The sequence below is a fragment of the Colobus angolensis genome, unplaced genomic scaffold (genome assembly GCF_000951035.1).
Source record: "Colobus angolensis palliatus isolate OR3802 unplaced genomic scaffold, Cang.pa_1.0 Scaffold253, whole genome shotgun sequence".
Lineage (NCBI taxonomy): Eukaryota > Metazoa > Chordata > Mammalia > Primates > Cercopithecidae > Colobus > Colobus angolensis.
The window spans coordinates 250,995-267,873 of NW_012115744.1; the positions used below are offsets into that span (position 1 = coordinate 250,995).

The 16,879-nt window shown below is 62.3% G+C and overlaps 1 protein-coding gene across 1 annotated transcript in view; it reads right to left on the reverse strand.

Moving 5' to 3' along the window:
* CAMK2B (calcium/calmodulin-dependent protein kinase II beta) overlaps positions 1–16,879 on the reverse strand; it is a 105,073-nt gene that overhangs the window by 8,235 nt on the left and 79,959 nt on the right. Inside the window, exons 7-19 of the mRNA XM_011946767.1 lie at positions 15,657–15,759; positions 15,483–15,566; positions 14,794–14,888; positions 14,452–14,574; positions 13,935–14,018; positions 12,955–12,997; positions 11,815–11,889; positions 6,923–6,960; positions 6,673–6,744; positions 5,089–5,133; positions 3,284–3,332; positions 1,695–1,808; positions 1,102–1,230 (exon numbers count right to left, since the gene is read on the reverse strand). Coding sequence (XP_011802157.1) covers positions 1,102–1,230; positions 1,695–1,808; positions 3,284–3,332; positions 5,089–5,133; positions 6,673–6,744; positions 6,923–6,960; positions 11,815–11,889; positions 12,955–12,997; positions 13,935–14,018; positions 14,452–14,574; positions 14,794–14,888; positions 15,483–15,566; positions 15,657–15,759 — 1,054 coding nt within the window. The remainder of the gene's footprint in view (positions 1–1,101; positions 1,231–1,694; positions 1,809–3,283; positions 3,333–5,088; positions 5,134–6,672; positions 6,745–6,922; positions 6,961–11,814; positions 11,890–12,954; positions 12,998–13,934; positions 14,019–14,451; positions 14,575–14,793; positions 14,889–15,482; positions 15,567–15,656; positions 15,760–16,879) is intronic.

The following is a 16,879-nucleotide window of genomic DNA, read 5'->3' on the forward strand; positions in this document are numbered from 1 at the left end:
CAGAGGGGTGTGTGGGTGACAGAGGAGGGTGTGTGGGGACAGTGGGGGATGTGGGGGACAGAGAGGGTGTGGGAGACAGAAAGGGGTGTGGCAGACAGAAGCGGGTGTGGGGGACAGAGGGAGAATGTGAGGGACAGAGCAGAGTTTGGGGAGGAATACGGAAACATGAGGGAAAGAGGGGAATTTGGGGGACAGAGGGGGATGTAGGGTTAGAGGGTGAACTTAGGGGGACCAAAGCGGGTAGAGAGGTTGTAGGGTGACCAAGGGGGATATGGGGGGACAGAGGGAGACAGGACAGAGGGTGCTGCTGGGGACAGCGTGGTGCGTGAAGAGGAGGCTGCAGGAGTGAAGGGTAGATGCTCTGGCTGTCGGGTGGCATGGGCTGAAGCTGCTGTGGGCAGAGGGCACACTCCAGGGAGAGGCTGCTGGCCAGCAAGAAGCTGTCAGGTAAGTGGCCCTTGAGGAACGCTGGACAGGGTTACAGGGAGAGGCGGGAGTCACGGGCGGTACAGAGGAGGCCTGGCCTGGCCTGGCCCCGTGAGGACAGCCCAGGTCAGCGGAGTCCAGGCTTATGATTCTCCATAATATCCCCTAATTGGTGAGCTCCAGGGACCCTGGCCGGGGTTTCAGTTCTGGCACCTTCCTCAGCCCCCTAGACTGAGGAAGGGCACTCAGGGGTTGGGGTCACATCAGGAACCAGGGTGGCCCTGAGTGCAGGCTCCTGGGCACCATGGGCGGGGCCCCTGGGTGGGTGTGAAGTCTGGGGCTGGGACAGTGATGAGCAGAGAGGGTCTAGGGACGTGGGGGACCTCAGAGGGGCCAGACAGACCCTTTTGGGAGGGGCCTGGGGCTGGACAGCGAGCGGGGAGTAGCAGTGGGAGCAGAAACAGTGTAGGGGGCTGGGCCCCTAAGGGAGAAGCCAGGAGCTGCCCTGCTGGTTAGGGTGGGAGCCCACGGGAAGCCCCACCAGGGCATGACGCCAGGCTGCGGCGCCGGAGCAGGGTAGCTGGGCCGTGCACGCAGGTGGGAAGCTGCTGAGCGCCGGCCATTCGCAGGGAGCTGTCCGGCAGCAGAGGCGGCAGGCCTGGGGCCACTACTTACACAGGGAGGGTAGGGGGCCTAGGAGAGCCGGAGACAGGCAGGGTAGGGGCCCCGCTGAGAGGGGGCCCTCGGCTTCTGGGGTTCCTGAGCCCCTTCTCACAGAGTTCAGGATGTCAGAGATCCTGGGGGCTGGGGTGGAACAGATGAGACGTGAACATGAGGCAGACAGACATATGAGGAGGCGGCAAGGCGGAGGAGGTCAGTGGTAGGGGTCCCGTGTTCCAGACCCCTTGGGCCCTGGGGTCAGGCCCCAAATCAGAGCCTGCCTCAATAGCAAGGACCTCCCCACTCCCGCAAGCTGAGGTGGAGTGAGGCCTGTGGCAACCCTGAAGACTGGAATTGAGGCCTGAGCCTCTGGGGCCTCCTATCCTGCCCAGTGGCTTTGAGCAGGAAAAGGGTCCAGGGCCTACCTCACAAAGAGGCGAGGCTGGATGGGCTGCGGCCGCCCTGGGAAGCCCCAGTGAGGGGTTGTGGGGTGATGAGGCTGGAGCCAGGGTCCATGCTCAGCCTGCCCTTGGCTCTGGAGCGGCCCCTCTAGGGGGTTACCAGCCCTCCAACATGACCCCCACAGCAGCAGGGCCCAGGCTACTTACATGGGGCTGGCAGGGGGCTAAAGGGAGCTGGAGATGGGCAGGGCAGGGGCCCCTCGGCTTCTGGGGCTCCCGAGCCCCTCCTCACTGAGCTCAGGATGTCAGGGACCCTGGGGGCTGAGGCGGAACAGGTGAGGCAGGCAGGTGGGTGGGGCGCCCGCAGGCAAAGAATGCAACTGGAGAAGGACGGGGGAGGCCAGGAGGGAGGAAGGGGGTGACAGCTGGATACCTGGGGCTCCTGGGGTGGAGGTGGGGTCCTGGGCCTGTGGTGGCCGCAGCAGTTATGTGAAGGCTGAAGGAGCCAACACGGGGCCAGTGCCAGAGCCAGCAGAGGCCAGGGCAGCACAGGCCAGTGCAGGCTAGCGTGGAGTCAGAGGCTACCCTGCCACCCTAGTGCTGTGACCACTCCTGGCCAGAGCCAGCAGAGGCCAGGCCCACGGAGGGGGAGTGACAGTATCATAGGGATATGATGGCCACTGGGCCTGCCTGGACTCTGTGCCAGCCTCAGGGCAGCCCGGCAAGGCTTCTTTCTGCACCAGGTGGGATGGGGGGTGTCTGCCTCCACCTCAAGAGGCTGCTTGGGCTCAGATCTGAGCCACGACTGCTGCTTCGGGGTGTCTTCTCTTCTCTCCTGCAGGATCCAGGCTGGGCCCCCCTCCCAGGTCTCCTCCCTCACTGCTCAGTGCCCCACCGGGCTGAGGGTGATGGCAGAACCTCTGGACAGCCTCCATGCTGTTGTCTTTGGGGCCTGTTCCAGACTGCAGGGAATCACACACCCACGCTGTGGCATCCAGGGCCCAAGGTCCTGGGCTCATCTCTGCTCAGGGACAGTGTCATAGCTGGGCAGCGTGGGCAGGAGCAAGGCTAAGCTTTGGACAGGTGAGAAGTTTTCTCCCCTAAACTGGCAGAGCGGCTGACCCTTGTCGGGCACCGGGGCAGCCCTGAGAACAGCGTAGGGCTTATTAGGTGACCGTGCGAGTGATGAGGGTCAGGAGGCCCTACGTGGGTGGTCTGGAGGCAGCGGACTCCATGGAACTTGCCCCAGTGCCGGGTGCCCTGGGGGCCTCTTGGGGAACACACAAGACATTGGCCTGAGTGAGCAAGGGAGGGGGCCCTGGAATCTGTGGTGAAGAAACCCACCGCAGGAGTCCACTCCTGGTTCAGCAAAGGCAGACACGGAAGCACCCACCCAGCTGCCCGGCCACTCGGCAAGTGCACACTGGACAGAAATGCAAGCTTAAGGAGCTTTAAGACAAAGACAGCATCTTGGAAAAAGTTCTACCCATGAACCTATTTCCCTGTGAGGGTCCTGGTGTGGAGAACCTGCCTCTGCGCAAAGCCGTGGCTTCCTCACTTGGATGCGGTGACTGAGACTGCCCGGCTGCCAGTCATCTCTGCCATACTTCCCACTCTCTGGGCAGGCCTGACACCCAGGCCTGGGGCGGGATTGCAGCTACAGGGCCCCCGAGCCCCCCAACACATGCACACACCAGGCATCGCAGGAGAGCTGACCCTGCACAAGTCCCACCCGCCTCAAAGAGCAGCCCAGCAGTGCCAAGGCCGCTGCGGGACAAGGACGCAAGTGCAGGTACCTTTAGCGTCTTCATCCTCTATGGTGGTGTTGGCACTGTCAGAAGACTCCTGAGGAAACACGGGAGGCAGTGGGTCAGGATGCGGCCAAGCACAGGTGGGACGTGGCTGAGGGCAGGTGGACAGGGCTGGGCCTGCATCAGGACCAGTCCAGGCTCTGAGGCTGACCTCTGCCCCAGCTGCTTTGACCGGGCTTAAAGGCCAGAGGCTCAGGGGACATGCCCTCTGGCGGCTGCAGTGCCCCAGCTCTGTGGACCTCATGCGGCAGTGACCGGAGAAGACACCCAGTTCTGTGCTGGTCCCTGGGAGGATGCCCCTCACCAGGGCGCATTCTCATGGCAGCCGGCACAGGCTGGCACAGAGTCCGAGGCTGGCCCTGCCACCCTAGTGCTGTGGCCACCCTGCATCCCCAACACATGAGGGCTCCAATTCTCCCAGCAAGATGAGCCTGGCACAGAGACTGGTATGCTCAGCCGACTCTTTAACAAGAGAGGAAAACAGGCTTTTTGAAATTCCAAGACGTAAAACACAATGGGACTGGCTGGTTCCGATGAAGCAGCAGCCGCTGTCATCCAAAATACAGGGTGAGGAGTTCCCAGTAGCTCTGCAGATCCGCACAGGGCTCCAGGAACCTTGGCCTGGCCCCAGGCAGAGCACTCCTGCCACCCACATTCCCTCAGGGCACCTGCCCGTTTGGGACTGGACATCCAGCCAGGCCCCGGCCTCACCTCTCAGGTGGCCTTAGAGGGCAGAGGTGGCCCACCCTCTCCCACCCTGCTCTAGGGCTGCTGCCCTTCAAAAGACCATCCCCCAGCTCCCCAGGAGGCCTGCTCTGCTCCTCAGAGGAAACATCTCACGAGGTCCCTGGGGGACCGCCCCCTGGTCTGGACACTGCCTGGACACTGCTCGGGGGCCCTAGACCAGAACTACGGATCTTTAGGTGCAAGGTCAGAGTTCACCACAGCCCAGAAGGTTGTTTAGGAGTCCTGCAGAGAACACGACCCACCCCAGACACACACGGGTCCCAGGGGCACCCATCCCCAGCTGCCAGGTGGGGAGAACACCCAGGTCCTGGCCTAGCACCATGGGTGCCCCTTGGTCCCTGCCATGGAGAAAGATGTCTTCTGCTGATGGGCTGGGTGGTGGCACTGGCCAGAAGGAAGTGGGGGTCCCCACAGAGGCACTCTGGGGGCTCTGTAAGGAGCCCAGGCCTAGGTGGGAGCTGGACTGGAGGGCTGTGTTGGGTGTAGCGGCGCTGTTTTGGAAGTCCTGGAAATGGCTTGGCTGCTGGCCCCATCCCTCCCACCACCCCAGAGAGCCAGCCCCTTCCCTGGCCCCAGAGTGATGATGTCAATGTGATGGGAGCTGATGGCCAGAGCAGAGAGGGGAGCAGAGGACGGAGGGTCTGCTCAGCAGGAAGCACTGGGGGCCGCATGAGGGAGGTGGGGTGGAGGACAGCCAGGAGGGTCAAGGACACAGCTCCTGAGATGCAGGCCCCGCTCCAGACCTCAGGAAGCCCTACCGCCTGCGGTAGGTGGGACACGCGGAGCCCCGGTCTGAGAGTGTCGGCCACATGGGGACTGGGCGCAACTGTGCCAAGCACCTCCAGGGGCAAGCCTGGGGCCTGAACCAGTCTGTCCTGTTGTTGCCCACGAAGATGGACTGGGGCCCTGCTGTGCTGTGGGGAGGGGCGGCCAGGGCCATGGGACATCTGCCCTCCACTTGGGCACAAATGCTGCCCCAGACTTCTTTCCTGGCCTGGAGCCTCCTGCCTGGGGAAAGCGGGAGGAAGAAAGGGGGGCAGTACCTTAATCCCGTCCACTGGGTTATGGATGACGGTGGTTTGAGGCTCCTACAGAAGAAGGAAGACACAGAAGAAGGAAAGAGAGGGAAAGTGAGAAGAGGAGGAAGCAGAGACCACCAGGAGGGGAACAGGGAGACAGAGGAGGCGTGGGTGGCCAGAGCCTGCGAGAAAGAAGTGCAGAGCAGAGTGGGGGACAGGGATGGAGGCGGCGTGGAGCAGCTGCGGGAGGAGCCTGGGTCAGACGGCAGGGATGGAATGGACAGGAGCTCTGTCCAGGCTGGCGGAGGTGCTGCTGTCCAGGGCAGGAGATGGACTGCGTGGGGCCCCGACAAGCTGCACAATGTGTGTGGGAGCCAGAGAAGCCAGGCTCAGCCTTGGGGAGTTCTCCCCACCCTTTGCTGCTTGAACCTGTGCCCCAGCGTGGTGGGGGGCACAGGTCTGAAGATGTCATGGGGGTGGGGGTGGCACATGGGATGGACAGGGTCCGAGATGGGGCTGGCTGTGAGGCTGGCACGTGGGCCACCCTGGCCGCTGGAAGGCCTTAGGTAGGCTGGCACCAGGCCACCCTCCAGCCATGGCCTGGCTGCTCTGAGCAGCTCGCCCCTCCCAGGACCGCTCTCCTCTCCTGGGTCTCAGGGTGGCCATTTGGCAAACGCAGTATTCCTGCAGGTGGTCTGGGGCTGGCTCCCGAAGCCTGGCCTGGGGTTCTCAGGGGACACCAAACCTGCTTCCAGCAAATGTGGGGACCTATGGGCCAGCAAGCCCCAAAGCTCTTAGGACAGCTGAGGGGACACAGCACAGTGCCCCAGCAGGAAGGCCGGCACCCACCAGCCACAACTTTACACCCTTGGGAGTACTGCTGTAGGGTTCACCTGTAGGAGCCCCCAGGGCAAGGGGCACTGAGGGACGCAGTCAGAGCGGAGCATGGTGGGGACCCCTCCCCTCCCCAGCAGGGAGCCCCTAAGTCCTGCCTCTCAGGCAGCCACAGAGCAGCACGGGTGTGCTAGCTCCTGAGGGAACACAGACGTGACGGCAAGCCCCCTCCTTAGATGCCCCTGACCTAGACACCTCTTTACTGCACCACTGTGGCCCCGTCTCCCCATGGGCCATGGAATGTGCCACTATGGGCTGTTCCCCCTGCAGAGCCTGGCCCAGCCCCACCAAGCCAGACCCTGGGAGTGGTCTGTGGGTTGGCCTGTTGAGGATGGTGGAGGAACTAAGGGTGGGGTCCGGGTGGGGAGAGGGTGTCCTCTGCCTCACTGACTTCCTGAACACTCCTGGAGAGACATCCACAAGTCAACATGGGTGGGAGGCTGGGCCTCTCCCCTGTACCCCAACATCTGTGGGTCTCAGTCAGGGGCTCCCCAGAGCAGCCCTAAACCTGTCTGAAGTGGAGCCTCCTGCAACAGTGGCCTCTTCTCTCCACTTCACCACTGGTGAGGGATGAGGGGCGGGGGCCATGCGAGTGCTGTCAGACAGGCCAGGCGGGGTCAGACCCCACCTTCACCAGGCCCCCTCTGACCAGCAGCAATCACACAGCCAGGGGCGTAGGAGGGGCTGAGAGGCAGAGTTTGAGGAGCTCAGTACCAGGGCGGCAGGAGGAAGCGTCCCTTTGGGGCTGGTGGCGGCTGCACTGTTTTTGGTGCTATTCGTCTGGGGCTGTGGAGAGAGGGAAGAGGAACCCTTAGGCGGGAGAAGCCCCTCACTCGCCAATTCCCCATCCCGTGTCTGCCAGGGCATGGGGGGAGGGGGACTCCAGAGCAGGAGCCCCAGGGAGTGGGGGTGAAGCTGCAGGCTCTGGGCCCCCCAGCACCCCAGGGCCCGGTCGGAGCCTCACCTTGACTCCATCTGCTTTCTTGTTGAGTAAACTCTTGGCTGCTGCATGGGGAGGAAGAAGGCATGGTGAGTGATGGGCCTGGGTCTCGCTGCAGCGCACCCCCACCCCTTTCCCTGACCCCACTCTTTCCCCAGGAGCAAGCCCAGGGTCCTGAGGCAAGTGTGGCTCCAGCATCCAAGCTGGCTCTGAGCAGGTGGGGGGCCGTCCCGTCACCCCAGGACAGCCCTGTCTCCAGCCTCCTCCATGACCCTGGGGCTCCTACAGGCATCCGGATTTCTCCTCTGACCAGACCCAGAGATGCGCGTGGGTGCTGGGGAGTCCCACTGGCTTCTGGGCCACATGCAGGCTCTTCCTAGAGGAAGGCAGGATGCCGCCTCCTCCATGATGGGAACTCAGGACTAGCCGTGCCAGGTTGGGGTGGGGGCAGCTGAGCCAGCACCCCAGAGGTCATGCCCTCCTGGGCCACGCCATCCTGGGGTAGGGGTGGGTGGGCTGCAGCTGGCCACCCACTCAGGGGCCTTGTCCCAGCCCAGGCGCTCACCTTGCTCTCAGACTCCCGTACCTTGGCAGCCAGGCCTCAGAGCTCTGCCCAATGGGCCTCTCGGCTCAGGCACCGAGGGCAGCCCTGCTCGCCCTCATTCCAAGCTGCCCGGCAGCCCTGGCCTTGGGGCCGCTTCTGTGCACTGACTGGGGTCAGCACAGGCCTTTCTGCCCACAAGCCCCCAAGGACACTTGGTCCCAGCAGCGGGGCCTCCGCCTCACCCAACACTCCCCCGCAGAGGTCAGGGGGGCCTGGCCCCAGCCCCTGGTGCCCACACTCTCCATGGCTGTTAGGATTTTAATTACAGAACTAATAAATAAAAAAAATAAAAAATAAACCAAAAGAGGAAGTCAGCTTACCTTACAGAAAAGGAAAGGTGAGAAGGGGAGGGAGTGAGGAAGGAAGAGAGAGAGAGAGAGAAAACAAGATTTGTGTTGGTTCGGGAAGGGGCGCAAGCCTGCGGGCCCAGGACTCACAGGTGACCTGTCCTGGACCACACTCACCAAAAAGAGCCAGGGCCATGCGGCCAGCTGGTGCAGCAGGGTTAGAGAGGCAGCCAGGCTGGAGCCCAGGGATGACGATGTGGGAAGTGTGGGGATGCTTGCCCCCAGGCCAAGCCGGGAAGGAAGGTGGCACAGCAACCCCCCACCCCACCCCCCCCACCTCCTGGCTCCAGGATCCTGGCTGGCCAGGCCATGAAATTGGGCTCTCCTGCCTGGGGACCCCGGGCTGCCCATACAAGCCTTGGTGGGGACAGGCAGGCACCTTTCAACCTAGGACTACAGTGCTTCACAAATGGGAAGCCCCCACCCCAGCAGCAGCAGCAGCAGAATTGCCCTGTACAGTCAGAAATGCAAATTCCCAGGCCCACCCCACCCTCCTGAGCCAGAACCTCTCCAGGGCGGGACATCTGTTCCACAAGCCCTCCCGGTGGTTCTGACGCTGGGTGCTCCAGGTTGCCATGGACATCAGGAGGTTGCACCCCGCAGGGCATAGACAGGCCTGGGCCTGCTGCCTGCTGACCATCCCCTCCCTGTCCAGATGCCCAGTACTGCCTCCTCCATGGCCCTGGCCCCTCTTGGGCTCTGTAGGGACTGGGGTCGTGCCTGACCAGTGGCTGCACGTGGCCCCGGGGACCCCATGTGCAGTGGGCACAGTTTCTATCCCCAGCCTCCCTTTCTTCACAGATCTCTTAACGCTCAACAATTTTGTATCAAGCCCAGGAGTCCCTCCCAGGATCCATGGAGAAGTAGAGGGGCCTCAGGCATCACTCTCCCAACCCCAGGCCTAAGGCCCCACCTGGTGAAGCTGCGCACAGGACCACCTCCCTGATGCCCCAAGGCAGCCCTGCCCAGTGAGTTCCCAGGACCAGAAATGCCGACTGCCCACTTCCTTACAGCGCAAACTGAAAACTCTCCCCTTCGCTGTGGCTCAAATCTGCTTCCCTGTAACTTGCTGTGGAGGGAGAGTCTTGAAGACTCAGAACTCAGGGTTCCAAGGCCCCCACAGCCCCCTCACCTGTCTTTGTATCCCGCCCTCTCTGCTCCCCTCCCATCTTCAGCACACACAACTCATCCCAGAAACATCTGCCCAGCGCCAGCCAGCCTGAGGCTGCAGCTGGGGGATACTGTCCTTGCTGGTGACCAGCTGCCCGACACAGCTGGGGGACAGGCTCCTCTTAGGAGCCCGAGGAAGGAGGCATCCAGCCTCACCTTGAGGACATTTGTCGTGGGGAGCTGAACAGGCAAGGAAGGAACCCAGTCCCTTCCAGAAACACACATTTTAAAAAGCTGTGGCCAATTGAAGCAGGCGGTGTGCAGAAGGCTGGTTCTACCCCACCCCCGAGGGGACAGCCAGGCACGCAGCCTCTGCCAACCCAGCGGCACTTCCAGCCAGGCTCTGCATTGGAACTGGGACCAGCACGGCGCCCCAGTCAGCAGCGGAACTGAGCTCTTTCCCCGGGCATGTCCTCAGAAAATCCTCACAGGAAAGGAGGCAACACAGTTAGGCCCATCGGCGGGGTTGACAGAGACCCGGGACAGTCCTTGGTACTAAGAGGGTTCCATTTAGATCCTTGAGCCTATCAACACCCGCATTTCCAAACTGTGCTGCTGGAGATGTACCACAGCAGCAGTGGGAAATAAAAAGACAGAAGTTCACAGTCCAGTGGGTGGCAAATGCTGCGTACAAACCAGCCCTCGTTGAAGGACTCAGGCCGATGCTGCCATGAGCGCTCTGGGAAGCCCTGCAGCAGACGCCCCTGTGGTCTCAGTCAGTTGCCAAACATCCTTCCTTGTGAGCCCGCTTTTACAACAATCGCTTGTGCACGCCTTGGGCGAGTGTGGGCTGCACAGGCCCCGCCCTCCCGAGCGCATGGCTCCTGCCCCCCCCCATTTTTTGGGGGGCTGCTCATTTCTTATCTCTGCCTGGGACCTAACTCCAGATTCACCGTGGCCAGAGTCCTGTCGACACCCATCTACACTAGCGTTCAAGGGCACGGGAACTGCCTTTCTGTGTCTCAAGTTCAAAGCATGCGTTAGGTGCCGCAGGAGCCCAGGGTAGGTGGAGCAGTCACAGGCATCCCAGACACCTGGGCTGGGGATTCTGCAGACCTCTGTGGGACAAGGAGAGACCCTCTGCCCTCCATCCTGGGAAGGCACTGCCCATTCCCAGGTCTCTAGGCCGGGGCAACTGCTGCCACCCTGCAGCTGGCCGGAGACAGGAGAGACCACAGAGGCCAAACTGAAGCACACTCGACAGACAGGGTCTCTCTGCGGGTCGAGGGGGCTATGCCACATGGGCTGGTACCAGACTCTGACTGGATGGTACCAGACTCAGCTGCCATGGGCAGAGGACTGAGCTCCCTGCCCACTGCCGTGTGGTATGGCTGAGCTGGGCTGACCTAACAGGATGGGCGGTCCCCTCAGCCCCGCCTCTGCCTTGTCCCCCTAGCTGGTCACTCAGGACAGCCATGCTGGGCTCTGTCCACATGCACTGACCACCCTCCAGGACAGAGCCGCTCTCGGTGCCCAGGGTGGAGCCACACATGCAGGGCCTCATGCACCGTCGCCCCACGTTCACTTGCAGGCAGGCGGGCATTGCAGCGGGAGCTCCGGGCACAGGGCAGCGTAGAGGCAGCTGTCTCTCAGCACTGTCACCTGGGCAGCAGCACCTCCCCAGAAGCCACTAGCCTCACCCTTTTCTAATCACAGCCCCCTTCCGCCTGTGCTCTGGAAAGGCCTGTCAAATGAAGCAGACGCAGGAGGGCCCTCCCGGGGTGCTGCCTGCTAGACACGTCCACTGGGCTCATGGGAGGAGAACAGACTGCCCTCCCTGAGGATGGCCTGGGCCTCCCCAGGAGGAGGGTTCTCTGGCTGGGAAGGCCAGGCTGCTCACCCTGTGGGGTCATGAGGAGGCCTGGGGAAGGCAGTCTCCAGCACCCTGGAACCTCTGCCCGGTCCCCAGCAAATGTTGGAGGCACTGACAGGGAACTCAGTAGCTCAGCCCAGGGAGGACCTGGGGTCCCTCTGTGTTCTGTGGCCAGGCGTTGCCAGCTTGGCCTAACCTAAGCTCTCACCAGCCCTCAGCTCAGGCTGGAGCTGCAAGGAGGTCTTGGGGTCACTTAGCCCTCATGGGGTCTGTCCATGGTCATAAGCCAGCAGGTGGGTAGAAGCCAACCTGGGCCTCTGGGCTCTGGCCCCGCACAGCCCAGAGGAGCAGGTGGGCAGCGCCGGCCTTCTTCCTCACAGGGTTTGGTGCCAGGGGAGGAGGACGTTGCAGAAACAACGCAAGAGGAAACCCTGAAAGTCTCCTCTGGGTGCCTAAAACCCCCACCCCGCTCCAGAGCGGCCTGTCCTGGGGGATGCTCGGGGCAGACATGCACGTGTGGGACTCAGCAGCACAGACCACCGTCTCCGTGCGGCCCCCAAGGGGCAGGGTGTGGGTCTGCCCCAAGGGCCTCTGCCTCTCTGGCCCTGCTCCCCAAGGCTCTCCTTTCAGGACTCAGACTCCCCAGCAGCAGGCCCAGTGGCTCCCTGTGGGGCCCAGGCCATTCTTAATGGGGGTCTCCAGACCCCCAGACCTCAGGGGCCAGGACCAGAAGGGCTTGGTGTGGCCCATGAATCACCTAGCCCAGCCCCTCCTCTTACAGGCGAGGAGCCTTGGGGGCTGCCTCCCTGCCCTTGCGGTGGGCTCTGCTGGGATGTGACCACACGGGAGCAGGTGCTCCCGGGGGCCTGGCGGCCTCTGGGGCGGCTCTGGAGCCCAGCCAGCGGCTGCGTGCAGCAGGGGGCTGCATGCTGGCAGGAGGGATGGGCGGGAGCGGGCGGGACGCTGGTCGAGACACATCTACCTTGTTCCACCAGCCCCATGGTGGTGCCGGAGGCCGCGGTGGACATTGTGGCCGGAGCGGTGGTCTGTCTGCCCACTGTTAGCACCGGGTTAGAGACGAGGGGAAGGGAGGGGTGGGCGGACACAGACGAGGGGTGGGCGAGGTAAGGGAAGAAAAGAGACAAAGGAAGCAGAAGAAGATTAGAGTTAAAGTTTAGGTGACAGATGGTTCCAGAATCCTTTGCTCAAGAGAGTGAAAACAAGATTGGACTGATTGACACGGAAAAGCATTTGCCTCCTTTCTCCTTAGAAAACCCCAGTGGGGGCTTCTCGTGCCCGAAGGGTGTGGTGAGCACACAGCAGACAGGACAGTCCTATTAGTGTTGGTGTGACCGTGTGCACGCGTTCCCGGCAGTACAGCATCACAGCAAAAGTAACAGGATGGCGGGTGGGGGGCGCCAGATGCAAACGGACAACGAGAGAGACGGATCACAGACGCTCGCACACGGAGTGTCGGACGACGGAGAAGCCACGGGCACAGCTTGTCCAGACCTGGGCTGCTGGCTCCACTCTGGGGCTAACGAAATGCCCCAGATGGGTCTGCCAGCGCCCTGGGCCTCAGGGGTCTATAACAGACCCCACCCCTCCACCACACCCCACACCCCACCAAGAGAACTTGCTTCCCAACCACCCACTCTGAGCGGCCGGGGCAGGAGGCTGCAGCTCATCCAGAACTCGGAAGGAGGCCCCTGAGCCTCCCGCATCACCCCGCATCCCTTCTGCCCTCCTCCCGCACAGAACACATTGCTCAGAGCACTCAAAATGACAAGGAGGCCACACAGATGCCCGACAAACGCCTGGACAGACACACACGATGCTGTGAGCCCCAGTGGGGCAGCACAGATGCTCGTGTTCAGGGGGTGGAGGGACACAGACCCAGCACAAAGGTGATGGCCTCAGGGGACTGGACCCTGTGGTATCACCCAAGGTGGGAGCCCAGAGGGGCCAGGTGGGCAGTGGATCTCAGAGCTGAGTGAGGCAGACGCCGAGGGAGGGCCTGCCGCAGAGGAGGAGTGGAGAGGCTGATGAGGAAGGAGGCGCTCTCCTGCATGGGCCAGCAGGGATGGGGCAGTGCCTGTCTCTCTGGAGAAGAAAGGCTCACCTGAGAAATTCCGTGTGGCCAGCATGGTGGTAAGGATGGCTCCCTGGGGAGAGACACAGATAAAACCAGAGCTGTCCCATCAGTGTTCCCTGCTGGCTTCTGGCCAGGATAAGACCCCTGTCCTCCTGCCCAGATGCTCAGACTCATGGTCATGAGGCTGACATGATCTCAGCCTTCCAGAGAGGCAAGAGCTCCAGGAACCCAACAGCCGCACTGAGACAGATCACCTATTTCCAGAATTACACACACCCTGGGCCTAAACCTGTTGACCAACTAGTTTCTAACTGCTTCAAGACCCCTCACGCCTCAGTGGTCGCCAGAACAGCTGGTCACCTTGGCAGCTCCTCTGGGGTCCAGCTCCCTGACAGCCCCTTCTTTTCCTAACAGGCTCAGACAGGGCACCAGTCCTGGGGCTTCCGGGGAGAGCCGCTCAGAGACCAGCAGAGGGCAGTCAGGCAACAAGTCCCCAGCCTGGAACCCACGAGTTGAGTGCGGTCACTGGAGCCAGCCCTGGCCAAAGCAGGCAGGTCGGATACCCTACTGGTGCCCACCTCCCTCCCTGACCTCCCCCGGCCCACCCGAGACCAGTGTGTGTGGCTCTGCTCTCCTTACCAAACCTGTCTGAGCCGGAAGCTTCAGACTTGCTTATACTAAAGAGTGTGACTGCCAGATGGTGCGTACTGCCTGCAGAGCCCAGGTGAGGAGCCTGCAGCCAGCACTTCAGGACGGCCCCTCCAAGGGCTGCTCGGAGGTGGCACAGACAACTAGGAGGGGCCACACCTGGCCCAGGGCCCCTCTGGACTCGTTCCCAAGCTGGCCTGAGTTCACCTGATGCATCCAGTCTGGGACTTGCTAACACTCAGTCCTGGGGGCAGCAGCAACCCCTAGGTCTACCCAGACCCCTCCAAGGCCCCTCTCCTCCAGCCCAGAGGGACGCAGGGAAGCATGGCCATGCCTGGGACTAGGGGCCAGGGCCTCACCTTGAGCTTTCTCCTGGCATTGAACTTTTTCAGACACTCCACAGTCTCCTGTCTGTGCATCATGGAGGCTACCGTGGAACGTTGCTGTGGGGAAAGGGGTGGTCATATGGCAGCCAGGAGCCTGAGGCACAGGGGAGAGGCCAGGGCGGCAAGGCTTGCGGCACCCCGGGGTCCCCACATGCCAAGAGCCATCAGCCACCATTGCAGCAAGGGTTGTCTGTCCCCACCTGCCTGGGATTTAAGACTCGTCCCCCTTGCCTCACCCACTCTGTCCCTCACAGACAGGACTGCAGTTGGGAAGAAGGGATTGCTTCTACCCTCCAATGCCCTCCAAGCCCCGGGCCTCACAAACGTGCTGGTGTGTCCCAAGCCAGAGGCCACAAGGAGCACCCAGGGGACCCAAGGGAGCTCCTGAATGTCAGGAACAGGACCCTCTTGGGGCCCTCGCCAGGGGAGTGGTCTGAGGCCACCTCCACCAGGAGCCCCCTCCCCACCACAGGCACCGAGGGCAACTCACGCAGACCCACGGGTGCTTCAGGGCCTCATGGGCTGTGATGCGCTTGGCAGGGTTGATGGTCAGCATCTGGTTGATTAGGTTTTTGGCTTCAGGAGTGACGGTGTCCCACTCAGGGGACGGGAACTGCAGAAGGAAATAGTGCCCCAGCCGGGCCTGAAGCTCCGTCTCGGGCAGGGGCCAGAATTCTCCAAGGGGCTTCATCTCTGGCCACCAATCTGGGAGAGCACGACCCAGGACCTGGCCACAGGTGGCTTCACCCCACTCCTGGCCTCTTCCCATGCTGCCCTCACCCGGCCACACCTGGAGGAAGGGAGCACGTCAGAGAGGGGCCAGTGCACTCACGTCGTAGGCGCCGGCCTTGATCTGCTGGTACAGCTTGTGCTGGTCCTCGTCCCAGAAGGGTGGGTAGCCCACGAGCAGGATGTACAGGATCACCCCTGCGGATGGGGCCTGTGAGCACCACAGCCACTCGTAGGTGCCACCATCCATGGAGCCCATGCCCTGCACCCTCACTGCCCAGCTCCTGTGGCCCTAGGAGGGCACTGGGGTCCCCAGCATTCCTTTGCCCCCACCTGTGCAGCAGACACTGGGGCAGAAGGGCACAGCCAACCCCTCCACACTCTGCCCCACACCCAAACTATCACGGGGATGTGGGTGGCGCTAAGCCCCTCTGCTGCTACCCACCTCTGCGGGAGGATACCCCTACCTAAGAAGGGGCCCTGCCCATGGCCCAACAGTCTCTGACCTCTCCTCTCCACTCCCGTCCACCCACCACACTTCTGGACCAGACCTCTGCTGAGCGCAGGCAAGCACTGGGGTGCGCCAGGGTCGTGTGAGTGACTCTAATCTGGGTGGAAAGGGAGCTCCTGGCTGCGTGGGCAGACCCCTGCCAGGGCAGCTCAAGGGCAGGTCTGACACAGATAAATCCAGATGAGAGCAACACGTGCTGGTCACTGCACACTCCAGGATGTAGGTGGGAAGTCCTAAAACATCCGAGGCCCTGCCCTGCACCAACTCAGGCCAGGCCTCACCACATGCCCAGATGTCCACGGGCTTGCCATACGCCTCTTTGCGAAGGACCTCAGGGGACAGGTAGCCTGGTGTGCCAGCGAACCCTAGAGAGAGGGGAAGAGGCCACGAGGGGCTGTCACACCACCTCCTGCCCTGCCAACTGCCAGCCAACACACCCTGCCCCTGGCACTCACCAAACCATGCCTGCTGGTCCCCCTGCACCTCGATAGCCAGGCCGAAGTCTGCCAGCTTCACTGCAGCCCCTTTGCACTTGCTGGCCAGGAGCAGGTTCTCCGGCTGCAGGGAGGTGACCGGCACAAGGGTGCACATTGTTTAAACCCAGAGGTGTTATGCAGGGAGGGGTGGGAGGTTACAAAACAGAGAAAACAGTGGTTTGCAAGAGACAGGCGCATAGGTCTGAGCCCTGCCCCATGGTGTCTGCAAGGCACAGCTGAGCCTTCACCCCAGAGTCCCAGATGCTGAGCCTGCAACCCCACAGCCCCTCTGCCCCTGGGGACAGAGACACAGCAGCTCTGGCCTTTCAGAGGAAAGCTGGCTCTCAGCCTGAGCTTGGATCCCCATACCCTGAAAGGGCAACCTGGGGGTCAGTTAGACCAAAACCTCAAGCTCATCCTTACAAGCAAACTGAATGTTCCCCACAGCTCTGGGGCAGACTGTGCAGTGCCTGAGGGCTCCCGTGGCCCTGGGACTCCCACTGGCTGAGGGAATGCAATGGCCCTCCCTCTCCTCCCTGTTTCCCACTCCCCAGAGACATGTGATGTCGGGGGCTGCTTGAGGGGAGGTTCAGGTATTTCCTGCTGAGATGGTGACCTCCCAAGGGCAAGGAGAAGCGCCTAGGGGCCTCAGCACTAGGGGCAGCCCAGGACATCCACCCACCAAGTGCCCCTGGCTCTGGTCATCTCCACTACATGGGGCAGGAAGGAGGCCCCTGCAATGAGCCCCTGCCCGCTGGGTATCCACAGGTCAGGGGGTTACTCAGGCCCTGACACAGGCAGCAGTGCCCTTGCTCAAGACAGAAGGACATCTGCTCCCTGTCCTGCAGCAACGGCCAAGGAGGCTGCTGTTCCCAGACTGGGGACACTTGGCACTGAGGGCCTGAGGGAGTCCCAGGGCCACTGCATCCCGTGGGGCCTTCCTGTCCCAGCTTTCAAACCCACCAGGCCCTGGTCTACCCATCAGCCTCACCACATCCCAGCAGTGGGGTCTCTCAGCTGCAGGCCTTCCTTGTCCGTGACCAGCAGGGGGGTCCCTGGAGCCCTCAGGTCCCCTTGGCCAGCCTCCCAAGCCACCCCTTCGCCCTGGTGAGTGCCCCGTTGTCCTGGCACTGCTTCCATCTGACACACTACCCTCGGGATCACACTGCTGCTTGATGAGCCGCCAAAAAAGACAAAACAGT